This window comes from Eschrichtius robustus, chromosome 4, assembly GCF_028021215.1.
Source record: "Eschrichtius robustus isolate mEscRob2 chromosome 4, mEscRob2.pri, whole genome shotgun sequence".
Taxonomy (NCBI): Eukaryota; Metazoa; Chordata; class Mammalia; order Artiodactyla; family Eschrichtiidae; genus Eschrichtius; species Eschrichtius robustus.
Genome location: NC_090827.1, coordinates 64,327,428 through 64,340,649, shown reverse-complemented (window position 1 = coordinate 64,340,649; position 13,222 = coordinate 64,327,428). Strand labels below are relative to the sequence as shown.

The 13,222-nt window shown below is 36.8% G+C and overlaps 1 protein-coding gene across 3 annotated transcripts in view; it reads left to right on the top strand.

The window, feature by feature from the left end:
* RUFY3 (RUN and FYVE domain containing 3) overlaps positions 1 to 13,222 on the top strand; it is a 94,116-nt gene that overhangs the window by 45,431 nt on the left and 35,463 nt on the right. For all 3 annotated transcript variants that reach the window (XM_068542853.1, XM_068542855.1, XM_068542854.1), the window contains exons 2-6: positions 6,955 to 7,128; positions 7,919 to 8,036; positions 8,833 to 8,934; positions 11,597 to 11,720; positions 12,862 to 12,923. In XM_068542853.1, coding sequence (XP_068398954.1) covers positions 6,955 to 7,128; positions 7,919 to 8,036; positions 8,833 to 8,934; positions 11,597 to 11,720; positions 12,862 to 12,923 — 580 coding nt within the window. The remainder of the gene's footprint in view (positions 1 to 6,954; positions 7,129 to 7,918; positions 8,037 to 8,832; positions 8,935 to 11,596; positions 11,721 to 12,861; positions 12,924 to 13,222) is intronic.

The window sequence follows — 13,222 nt, the reverse complement described above, 5'->3', positions numbered from 1 at the left end:
GTATTTCTTTGGAGAAATGTCTATTGAAATCCTTTGCTCATTCTTTTTTACTGGGTTATAGTAAGTCCCCTACCTACAAACGAGTTCCGTTCTGAGAGCGCGCTTGTTAAGTCCAGTTTGTTCATTAAGTCCAACAAAATTAGCCTAGGTATCCAACTAACACAATCAGATATATAGTACTGTACTGTAATAGGTTTATAATACTTTTCACACATTAATACATAAAAAAACAAACACAAAAAATAAGGAAAACATTTTTAATCTTACAGTACAGTAATCTTACAGACGTCTGAGCTAACTTACATGATTGGACATGGGAACGCACGTTTGCATCTTTGAAAGTTCTCAACTTGAAGGTTCATATGTAGGGGACTTACTGTATTTGTGTTTCATTGTTGAATTATAAGAGTTCTCTACATATTCTGGATACAGGATCTGATTTACATTTTTTCCTCCCATTCTATGGGCTGTCTTTTCTTTTCCTTAATGGTGTCCTTTGAAGTGCAAATATTTTTAATTTTAGTGAAGTCCAGTTTATTTTTTCTGTTGTTTTTGCTTTTGGTGTCATCTAAGAAACCATTTGGTCATATTGTATAATCCTTTTTGTATGTTGCTGGAGTTGGTTTACAAGTATTTTGTTGAGGGCTTTGCATCTATATTAATAAGAGATACTGATCTGTCGTTTTCTTATGATGTCTTTGTCTGATTTTGGTCTCAAGTAATGTTGGTCTCATAGAATGTGTTGGGAAGTGTTTCCTCTTCCTCTGTTTTTTGGAATTGTGAAGAACTGGTAGTAATTCTTTAAATGTTTGGTAAACTTCAGTAGTGAAGCCATCTGGTTCGGCCTCTTTATGGGGTGTGTTTTTTATTATGAATTTAATATCTTTACTTATTATAGTTCTGTTCAGATTTTCTATTTCTTCTTGAGTCAGTTTTGGTAGTTTATCTTTCTTAGAAATTGTCCTTTGAAATTGTTTCATCTAGGTTGCCTAATACGTTGGCATACAGTTGCCCATAGTATTCCCTTATAATCCTTTTTGTTTCTGTAAGGTCAATAGTAATGTCTCCTCTTCATTTCTGATTTTAGTAATTTGAGTCTTCTCTCTTTTTGTATTCGTCAGTATAGCTAAATATTTGTCAATGTTGTTGATCTCTTCAGAGAGCCAACTTTGGGTTTCACTGGTTTCTCTCAGTAGTGTTATTTGCTGTTGATTTCTGCTGTGATCTTTATTATTCCTTTCTCCTGGGGGCTTTCTACTGATAAATGTATTTATTGGTTGGCCTTGAGGAAGCCATCTGTGAAATCATGGAATTATGACAGGCTAGAGCTAGAAGAGCTAGGTCAGTGCTTCACAAACCTTAATGCCCATACAAATTGCTTTAGGTTCTGTCCAGAATCTGATTCAGTGGTACCATTGGAGCCCAAGTTTTCCCATTTCTAAAAGCTTCCAGGTGATGCCAATGTTGATGTTCCAGGACCACACTTGGAGTGGCAAGGATCTAGTTCATTTGGTATCAGAGTCGTTGGTGGGGTTTTCCAAACCATGTTGTTTCACCCCATTCCAGGCATATTAATGTGCCCCCTGCTTGAGAATTAGTGCTGCAATTAGTCATTATGATTGGTGCGGGTGTGTGATGTCTTTATAAAAAAAAAAATTACTGAACGAGTACGTTTACAGGTGAGGAAATTGAGGCCCCAAAGAAGTAAGATTCCTTGCCTGGCATCATATAATAAGCTAATTAGCACAGATGATTTATATCAAACAGATTGAGTAGTGGGTGGATATAATCTTTCTGATGATAAGGCTTAATTTTAGCAAAGTATATCTTTGATTATGCTATTACTAAGGAAAGGTAGCAATCAGGATAAATAAATTAGTGGTTAAATTTTCTTGATGAACTCCTTTAACAGATTTCAACCCAGAGAAAATATTGTTTAAGTGAATTTCCTCTTTATTATTCTTGAGTAGAAGCTTATACGATATCTGAAATGACATTAAGGAGAATAGACAAATACAGATATAGATACATGTATAGATAATCTAAGGGTCCTAAGACTTTATTGATTATTTTTAAATGAGGATTGAGTAAAAGTTCATAATTATTTTGTACAAATAAGTGTCATCAGACTACTTAAATGGTGTTTTATTAAAGATCTTTTTAGTACTTTCAGTGATTTCTTTCACTATCACGGACAACTCATTTTATGCTTAATTTTATACCCTAAGAACTATTACAGCAAAAGTTCAAAGTAGATTTATTTAGGAATCATTGGTCTTCAGTCATTCTGAACATCAAGTAAGCTTTCCTTTCAATATCTTTCTGTTAGTTGGTCATTTTAAATCTCATATTAATGCTTTTAGGTATCATTGGGAAATTTCTGTAGGACAACTGTTTTGTTTCACATTTAAGATAAAAGTAACTGTTGTGCTACCTATGAATTATTCCCACTTTACCAAGAATTGGGTATGATGTAACATACTTAATATTAACATAATGTTAAAGATAACTTACTTTTCCTTCAATTATTCATAAAACATTTCAATATTTCTCGGTATGAACCTTAGTCACTGCACTATAAGGAGATAAAATAGGGTCTTGGTTAGATGATTGGTTTGCAGAACAGTGGGACTCACTGTCACTCTTAGCTATGTGACTTTGGGTCCATTTTTGTCATCACTATTGACTAGATGAACCACATGACTCCTTAAAGTTTGTTAGAATTTCCTCATATGGAAATTAGCAGCCTTGAAGAGGTGTAATGAAGACGCATACGCTCTTAAAAGGACTTTGAAAACCAGTATAGTTTATTGTATCTACAGTCATTTCTACATGGTTTCTTTAGTCCACTGCTCCTGCTATGTTTCCCACCAAGGTGATTTGTACCACTGTCCAAATGTAGAAACAATCAAATAATCACCAAAACTAGAAACACAGAAGTTGCTCTCCGTTCTCTCTCCTGCTTCCCAAAATCCAGCTGGTGATCAAGTCCTGAAATCCTAACATTCTACCCCTAGAACATCTCTCAGAGCTAACTCCGTCTTCTCCACAAGCACGCACTGCTCCAATTCCATCCCATATTATAATTTTCCTCCTCAGCTTTTGCGGTAAACCCTTACTTGCTCCCCAGCTTTGAGTTTTTATTCCTTTTCGATCCATCTTCCACAAGGTTGCCAGAATGGCTTCCCTAAAATTCAAATCAGTGACATTACGCCTCAGATCAAAATCTTTACTGACTTTAAGGTAAAATCCATATTCCTTAAACAAGGTCCTTAGCAATCTCTCCCTTACCTATTTCCCTTATCTCATCTCACAACCCTTACTCACGTGTATCATAAACTTATGGCATTTTTTTGGTTTTCCTTAGTATGCCATGTTCTTTCATATTTCTGTTCCTTTACCCAAGCTGTCCTTCCATCCTACTCCCTTCACAGCTCTACTCCTAACCCTTCCTGGCCTGACTAATTTCTCTTTGTCCTTTAAGATTGAACTCAAAAGCCTCATCCTCTGTATTTGGCACCTAGTGATTTCTATGTATTAATTTTGTATTCTGCTACCTCTGTGAATTACTATGTTTTTGTAAAAATTTTACTTTACTTTGATTTTTTCTGGGTGTAAAATCGGATTGTATGAGAGCAGTAATATATGATCCACACTTTTACAGTTTATATGTCTCCAATTTCTTTATCTTCTCTAATTGCATTGGTCTGCCACCCTCAGTACAATGTTAAGTAATAGCCATGGGTAATGGATACTTCTTAAACTTTCCCTCAGAATACATCCAACGGCAGAGGAAATTGTATCGGACTCACAGCTTACCTGAAATCCTACATTACTTTCATATCTACTATCTTAGCCTTAAAAATATATATAAAATTTACATTTGATTCCATAGAATGCATATATATGGCTTAACATAAAAACATTTTAATTTATTTGTCCTGAAATAAAATTAATCTTTGTTGAAGATGATAATGTTTATCCTGAAGTTTCAAGTATTCTCTGTAAGCTGCCCTTTTTTGTTCTCCAGACATCTGTATAACCCAAGTTTGATAAATAGTAAGCACTTCGATGTCGAGGACTAGGTCTTTTATCTCTGGATTCCCAGCATTAAATACAGTATCTAACACCAAGTAGATGTTCAATATTTATTGAAAAAAATGAATGAATGAATGAATGAATGAATGAACAAAAGTTCACTTTTGGAAAGATAGTGTTAAATGTTAGCATTGTGAATAATTGCAATTTTAATTATTTTTCTCATAGAAAAAGTATGACTGACAACATTGTAAAAGTCATGCACTTTAAAATAATTTTCTGGTCTATATAATAAAACAGAACTTTTTTAAGCTTTTTATAGTTAAAAGTGTAAAATATATAAAAAAGATCACATAAGTACTCAGCTCAATGAATTTTCACATACTCACCAATTTCACAAAACTAACACCCCATCAAAAGGAGAACTTTACCTGCCCCTCAGAAGTCCCCCCATGCTCTCTTTTGGTCACTGCAGCCCTTTTTAACAGCATACAGGGAATTCCCTGGCGGTCCAGTGGTTAGAACTCCACACTTCCACTGCAGGGGGCATGGGTCAATCCCTGGGCAGGCAACTAACATCCCGCAAGCCAGCCGCATGGTGCGCCCAAAAAAACCCAGCCAAACAAACAGCATACATTAGTTCCACAAAATCTTTTTTTTTTTTTTTTTTTTTTGGCCATGCCGCACTCCTTTGATAATAGTAAGCATTAAATAATCATTGAACTTTTACATTAATTAAACAATTAATAATGAGCAATAAATTCTTTTGAGCTCTTATGTCTAGTTGTCAAATTACCCTGATTTTTGTTTGACTTTCTTTCATTTGTTTAGAGTAGTCGTTCTCCACAGGTAGGAGATGTCTTTCAGGGGACTTACGGCAATATCTGGAGATATTTGGGGTTGTCATGACTAGAGGGTGCTACTGACATCTAGTGGGTAAAGGCATGGGTTGCTGCTAAATTTAATTCACAGAACAGCCCCCCACAAAAAGAATTATCTGACCCAAAATATTAGTAATGCCAAGGCTGAGAGTAATATTTTCTAAAGAATGGGTGGGTGGTTTATGTTTGATGCAGGTTAGTTCAAATAGGTTATAGCACCATACTAATGGAGTCTAAGGTATCAGGAATTTGATTTCCCTAGGCATTAGTTCATCTTTCTGTAGTTTAATGCATCCCAGCCACTGACCAGATGTCCTAAACATTTCTGCTACTGATTACGAGAAGGACGAGATGAGGCAGTGTAGAAGAGCCGGTACCACCACTTCTGGAAAAATGCCTCAAAGCATCGTGTTTTGTACATATTCCAAATCCAGCTCTCCCACGTGACTAGTTCTCACTAGGTTGGAATTAGATTATGTACTTTGACTAGGAGCATTGCTTAATTTTGTTATTAGCTCCCTGAATTATTGGTCAACAGACTTAAGGCAGAGGGAGTGGTACCTTATGGACCGCCAGTTAATCCAACTTCAGCCACATTTTCTTATGTTAAATGGAGAATCCAGTAGCTCTCCACAAACATTCATGCATACCCACACACCCCTGCCCTATTCCTTCCTCCCAGGGATTATGGAAGGTCGGAAACAGTACAGCGCACATAAATGCTGATAATAATGTTGGAAATTAATATCTGATAAAGTTGTTCTTCATGGCTGTTTGTCAGGGTGTAGTTTTTTGTGTATTTCAGTGTCCCCTGTGAGTTTATTCCATTCTTAACAAGTTGACCTAAAATGAACAGAGAGAGCCAGATTTGAGGCATGGCCCTAAAACATTTGTGGGTGTGCAAGAGAGAATTAGTGGCAACATACACCAATTCTGACTTTCCTAATAAAGTATCCTCTAAAATTATTACCTCAGAGAACACTACAACAAACCAAGATTTGTATAGTGGGCACTGTAAACCTACAAGTCCTTAAACTTAATGGAGAAGATGAGCTTAGAATTTGACTATTTGATTCTGCTTCATTTAACTGTGAATGCATATCTAAATGAAAACACTGTGTGAAGAAAATTACTTGGGACAATTTGAATGAAATAATCTCCGCTTTGTGCTGTAGCTTGTTTCTGTTATGGGAGCATGGCTTTTATTAGTACTACTTTTAGTCCTTCTAAAAAAGGTAAAATATCTCATAGATCTCTAGGCCTTTTTCAGTTCGTATAGAAATTTAACATATTTAACTTTTGGGAGGATGTCAGGTAAAGTGTGGTACTTAGTCCCTTTCCTCAGGGAGTTTATTTGGTTGATGAGAGCCACAGGCTCTATGTTAAGTCTTAAAAAATTGGGGAGTTGATTAAGTTCTAATACTTCATTATACTAATAATGTTAATTATTTTTAGTTCATTGAGTAATGCTTAGTTTAAATAATAATGCTAACTAGTATAAATACTAATAATGCACATAGCGTATTTGGAACAAAGTTTAAGCGCTTTATCCTTTTGTTCTACATTGGCTTTATTTTTTAGAGCGCTTCACAAGCTGTAGAGAATGGGTGAGGCAGGGCAAGGGTGGAAGCAGCACAGTGTGAAGGCTGTGCAGTACTGAGTTGTGACGGACCCAGGTTAGGCTGGTGGCAGAGGCAGTGGTGAGAATATTAAAAGACCGTACTCAAGGCTCAAAATTTTATAAAATAAATACATTTTTTACTGTTTCACCAAGAATATTCCTAAGGGACACTGGCATCTTTTTTTTTTTTTTTTTTTTTTTTTTTTATTAAAGCAAAGCACATGGTGGAGAAGAATACAACAACTAATAGTATAATTTGATGCCAAGGCCTTGATTCTTGCCAAGACACCAACAGTCTTACCCGCTCTTGCTTTTGCGCCATCAATGCAAATGTCAACCCAGTGAACTTATACGGAATTTTTTAATGCGCTATTTCCAGTAACCAGGCTTCATCCTTTTCTCCTTTGGCTGCAGATCCTAATTATCTCATGGCTAACGAACGCATGAACCTGATGAACATGGCCAAGCTGAGTATCAAGGGCTTGATTGAATCTGCTCTGAACCTAGGGAGAACTCTGGACTCTGACTACGCACCTCTCCAGCAGTTCTTTGTGGTGATGGAGCATTGCCTGAAACACGGCTTGAAAGGTAGACCACGGCCTCAGAATACACATGTGCACGCACCTGTTTCCTAGCAATACATGCTCCAGAAGAGAAGCATTCCTGGTGGAGCCAAAGAATAAGAGGCTTGAATTAATATTAATCCACTGGAATGCAGTCTATGTGGGTGCAGAGATATGGTTGACTTAAAGGAGCTATAGCGCTTAAAAAATACAGATTCTTGAAAGCTAGAGCTGGAAGCGCTGTTACAAGTATCTAATTCAAGATGGCAGTTGTGTTTCACAGGTGGATATAGATCTAGAATGGGACGTGACTTGCCCAAGATCACACAGTGAGTGAGGGCAGAGCAAGTGCTAGAACTCAGATCTCCAGACTCTTGCGTCCATGCTCTTCCCACTTAACCCTGAGCTTTTGAGGACAGGACCTGGTCTTGTTCACCTTGGCTTCTTTTCCTCCTCCCGCTCCAATCTTTGATAACCTGTTCTTGGATTACCTATTCTTTTCCACTGGACTGTTTTCTTCACTAATACCACACGGCTTTAAGCATGATATTGTTAAGATATTTTATTGTTATTATACAGCTAGTCCATAAATTCTTCCTGAAAGAGGAAGGGACCGAGTCTTGGAAAGTAGGGGATTTTTGATTTTTATGAAATGTTATCTATTATGAAAGCATGAATAATTTTAGAACTGTCTGATAATCTGGGATCAATTCCCGGAAAAGCACACTGAATAGATGGGAGAGGGTATGTGTGTGTTGAGAGTGTGTTTATGTTGTGAAAAATATTAAAATATTGCTTTGTTTTTATTGCCTTAGCTAAGAAAACTTTTCTTGGACAAAATAAATCCTTCTGGGGCCCTCTAGAACTGGTAGAAAAGCTTGTTCCAGAAGCTGCAGAGATAACAGCAAGTGTTAAAGATCTTCCAGGACTTAAGTAAGTTTAAGGTTCAGTTCTGTGTGTCAGGGAGAACATTCTTCTTAACTACCTCCTTTAGGAGTGAGACTAAAGACAACGGTGATCATAATAATTTATTTCATAACCGTCCAAAATGCAAAATGCTGTTATGAATAGGTGATGTTACAAGAGAACTGGTACTGTAGAATAATGAGAAGTGTGAGGGATAATTATTATTAATCTAAGAAAGGTTGTCTTCATGTTAAAATGCCAAATGTTCTCTTTTTTTTAAAGCACTTGTGGGTATCAGCTAGTGAGTCTCAAGAAGTTAGATCTAGGGAAATGGCATGTTGGACTTAAGACAAACAATGTGTTTCATGAGAACCAAGATTAAAACGGTTGTCAAGTGAGCCTCAGGAACTGACACCCGGAACCTGCCTTGGGACTTGAAAAAGAGTGGTAATCACCTTCCCAAATTAGACTGGTCCAATTGTAATCAAGTAGAGGTCTAAGTGGCCTGTGTCCTGGTTATTGTTATTCGGGTCCTTACATGATCCACACTAAATTGATGATTTCAGTTTGGCCTTCCAGAGGTCTTGTCTTCAAATCATGGTCTCATTCGGTAATTAATTCCTCACGGGAGCATTTGTCCCAGACACACCCCTGGCTCCCACTGGCCCACACGGAAGTGCTCCCACAGGAGTGTGGTGGGAGAGGCTGTGAGGAGCACATCCTGCGCACCGTATACTGGGGGGCCCGTTAGCGGGAGTAAGTGGACCTGTCCCACTGTGGCCTCTAGCTCTGCTGCTTTTAGTTGGTTTCTGTGTTTTTGTAGGACACCAGTAGGCAGAGGAAGAGCCTGGCTTCGTTTGGCATTGATGCAAAAGAAACTTTCGGAGTATATGAAAGCTCTGATCAATAAGAAGGAACTTCTCAGGTATGAAGATCTTCTCGTTGAACTTCCTTCTTTTTCTCCCCATGTTCTATATCATATGAGGCTGAAGCATATAAATTTATCATTTTGGGGGGTCAGAAACATTTGATTCATGACAATTTCACGTAGCTCAGCTAATACCTTCTCCCACATCACACACACACATACGCAAGAATAGATACTTTTATATTAAGTGTGTTCCCACTGTCTCTGTGGCATATGTATGGTCCTTTGCAGGACAGGTCAAAACTTAACACCTTTAGAAAACGGGAAAGGCTTTTGACACCTTAGCATATACCCAGGCTCACTAAGACAGGAAGTTGACGTGTAACATTAAATTCAAATACAGCACACAAAAAAATTTCCAGTTGGGTCATAGGTACAAATGGGAACGAGAAAACAATAAAGCTTTTAGAAGAAACATAAAGTAGACAAAAATTTCTTAAACACAAAAAGTCCTACCTGTAAAGGAAAAAATGGATAAATTGGTTACATTAAAATGAAGAACTTCTGTCCATCAAAAGTCACTCTTGAGATTAAGAGTGAGAGGTAACCCATAACTCTAAAGGAGATATTTGCAATACATAATACACATACTCAACAAATGATGCATACTCATGGTGTATAAAGAACTCCGTCAGTCCAAAAAGAAAAAAGGCAGACGAGCAAATACAGAATTGAGTAAAGGACTTGAACAAGCCTCTCACAGAAGAAGAAATTGAAATGGCCAGTAAACATATTAAAAGATACCTAACTTCATTAGCCATGTTGTAAATTCAAGTTAAAACAAGAGTGTGATAACCTCACACAACCACCAGAATGGGTAAAATGAAAAAGACAGATAATCCCAAGTGTTGGTGAGGATGTGAAGTAACTTTAATGTCCTGCTGATGAGTTAATTGGTATAGAAATTTAAGAAAACTGTTTGTCATCCTCTGTTAAAGCTGATCATGAGCATTCCTTGTGATCAAGGATTCCGCTTCTAGTTATTGTATCCAATAAAAAATGCATAGTTTATATCCAACAAAAGACATGAACAAGAATGTTCATAGTTATTACAATGATTGTACCAGCCCCAAATGTTTGTAATAGACCCCAAGTATCTATTCACAGTAGAATGGGTAGGTAAATTCTGGTATGCTCATACAATGAAATACCATATAGCAACTACACACAGCCACATGGATTAATCTCACAAGTGTAATGTTGGGCAAATGAAACCAGACATGGAAAATACATTCTGCATTATTCCATTTATATAAAGTTCAGAAACGTACATAATTTATCCTTCATGATAGAAGTCAGGAAAGAGCTACCATTGGCAGGGTAGGGGTAGTAAATGGGGAGTAGAAGGGAGCACAAGGTGCCTTTGGAGGTTCTGATGATGTGCTGAGTTTTAATATAGTGCTGGTTACATAGGTGTGTTCTCTGTGTGAAAACTCATTCCACTGTATTGTATGATTTGTGTACTTTTCTATGTATACTTTATAGGTCATTAATATTTACTAAAAGAATTCAAGTATGGCAGACTGCCTCTGAGAAATATTATAAGAAGAATAAGTAATCGAGAATTTAAAGACATGGCTGAATTTTTCAAGAGCCTAGTTTTTACCAAAAATTGCACTGCAGATCCTAACATGGAGCATTGTTTTAATGTTGCTGCAGCTGCGTGTGCCATTGATTGCTGTTTTCTTGCCTAGGAAAATTAAACAAATCAGGAGAAAGAGAAACAGTAACCATTCAGGAGAGCTTATTTACTTCCACAAGGGGAAGGCTCAGCTTTCCAAGGATCAAGCCTTAAAGTGGTGTAGGGTCTAGTGTTCAAGCTGTAGGCGGCTACAAAATTATATGATTCAGTTGGGGTCTGAAGAATTAGCTCTTCATCCAGCAGAGCACCAGAGTAGATGGATTCAGTCTTACGAACCAGACGGAACACTTTTTAATACATATTTTCACTGACTTTGACTCAGCACTTTCACACCCTAGGTATGTCTAACAGAAATGCATGTGTATATGTACCCAAACCCATGTGCAGTAGTGTTCAGCAAAGCACTGTAGGCTGCACAACTGAAACAGCAAATAGAATGAATCCATTGTGGTATATCCCTACCATGGAATACTGTGCAGCAGTGAAAGTGAATGAACTACCACTGCATACAACAATACAGTATATGTATTACTAAATCACTTTGCTGTACACCTGAAACTAACATAACATTGTAAGTCAACTATACTCCAATATAAAATAAAAAATTTTTAAATATATATAAAATTAAATTTAAAAAATAAAAATAAAGCAGATCAGAAACAAGGCAATTTTAAAAAAACAAACTAATCGGTTTTTTTAAGATCCATGAAAGATTGAAAAATTATCCCCTGGTGCGTTGCAAATACAGATACGTGGCAGAAGCATGAATGCTCACTTTGGTGAAAATACCATTCCAATCACTTTTCTTTCAGCTGGACTGTCTGTTATCTAGAGTCTGTTCATGTCCCTATTATCTAAAATAAAGTATCCAAGTAATCCTTGTTTTTACTTTTTTGCTGTTATTATAGGTGACCATATTTAACCACGAGGCAAGTGCTCTTCTCCTTGTCTCATGGTTACGTCATTGGATTCTTGAGGTTTTATTACAGTAGAGTGTTTCATGGATTTCTCTTACAGTGAATTCTATGAACCCAATGCCCTCATGATGGAAGAAGAGGGAGCTATAATTGCTGGTCTGTTGGTGGGTCTGAATGTCATTGATGCCAATTTCTGTATGAAAGGAGAAGATTTGGACTCTCAGGTATGAGAAAGATACTTGGTTACCTAGTGTGTCACTCTGAGTTCTGTTATCTCAGAATTTGGATTGATCAGATCATACCAACCAAATTAGGGGAACTTCTATGAGTTATAAATAGGATTTTCTTTATTTTTGATGTGAATATAAAAAATCTGTTTGTTTTTCCTTCCAGCTTGGCTTATTTGTGCATAATGAATGTTTTTCAAATCCTTGTCTTAACTGTGATCCCTGTTAAAAATATTTTGCACAGGCTAAAATATATATATATATATATATATATATATATATATATATATATATATATATATATGTGCTGTGTGCTATGTGGTTCAGCAGCAAACATATGTATATATGTTTGCCGTAGCATCTTATGGAAAAACTCAAACAAATTTTTGGCCGACCCAATATATGTACACATACATATAAGCCAAAATATATACACAGGGGTTTAGTAGCAGAATATTTTAAATAAGCAAGAGAGAAAGAAATGTTAAACCTTAATTTATATTAAGTATTCAGTTGACTTTCTTAGTCATGTCCTACTGACTTAATCTTGGTTCTTTACTTACAACCCTTGTCAATTCCTTTTTTTTTTTTTTTAAGAAGCAGCGCTTTTTTTTTTTTTAAGTTACCTTTTCCAACTTTTTTTTTCTTCTCTTTTTTTGGCTACGTTGGGTCTTCGTTGCTGCGCACGGGCTTTCTCTAGCTGTGGCGAGCAGGGGCTACTCTTCGTTGCAGTACACGGGCTTCTCATTGCAGTCGCTTCTCTTATTGTGGAGCGTGGGCTCTAGGCATGTGGGCTTCAGTAGTTGCAGCACACAGGCTCAGTAGTTGTGGCTCACAGGCTCTAGAGCACAGGCTCAGAAGTTGTGACACACAGGCTTAGTTGCTCCGCGGCATGTGGGATCTTCCCGGACCAGGGATCGAACCCGTGTCCCCTGAATTGGCAGGCGGATTCTTAACCACTGTGCCACCAGGGAAGTCCCGTCAATTCTTGATTATAATAAAACATTAAATTTTTATTAAAAATTTCTAGTAATTGTCATGACCATAATACTATTTTGAGTGCCTAAAAAGAGACATTGTGTTATGCCTTGGGAAAAGTATCTAATTTTATATTGAATTCTGAACATTCTCTCTGTAGGTTGGAGTTATAGATTTTTCAATGTATCTCAAGGATGGGAACAGCAGTAAAGGTAGTGAAGGGTATGTACAAAGAAAATTAGTTTTCTTTTTTCTTTAATGTTCTTTGATAGTATTTAAAGTTTACAACAGTACTGCTTTAACAGATGTGCTGAAAGAATTTCTGATGAGATAGCTTTAATAGAATCTTGTCAAAAATATCTGACAATTATGCCTGCTAAACCCTGAAAGGGATTTTAGTTAAGTAGATTTTCCTACTCTGTGGCTCAGGGGCAAACAAAATAAAAATTTTTATAAAAGGAATCCAATGCTTCATCTCTTAAAAGTAATGTTTGGAAACATGGTTTTCTTGACCAGAAGGA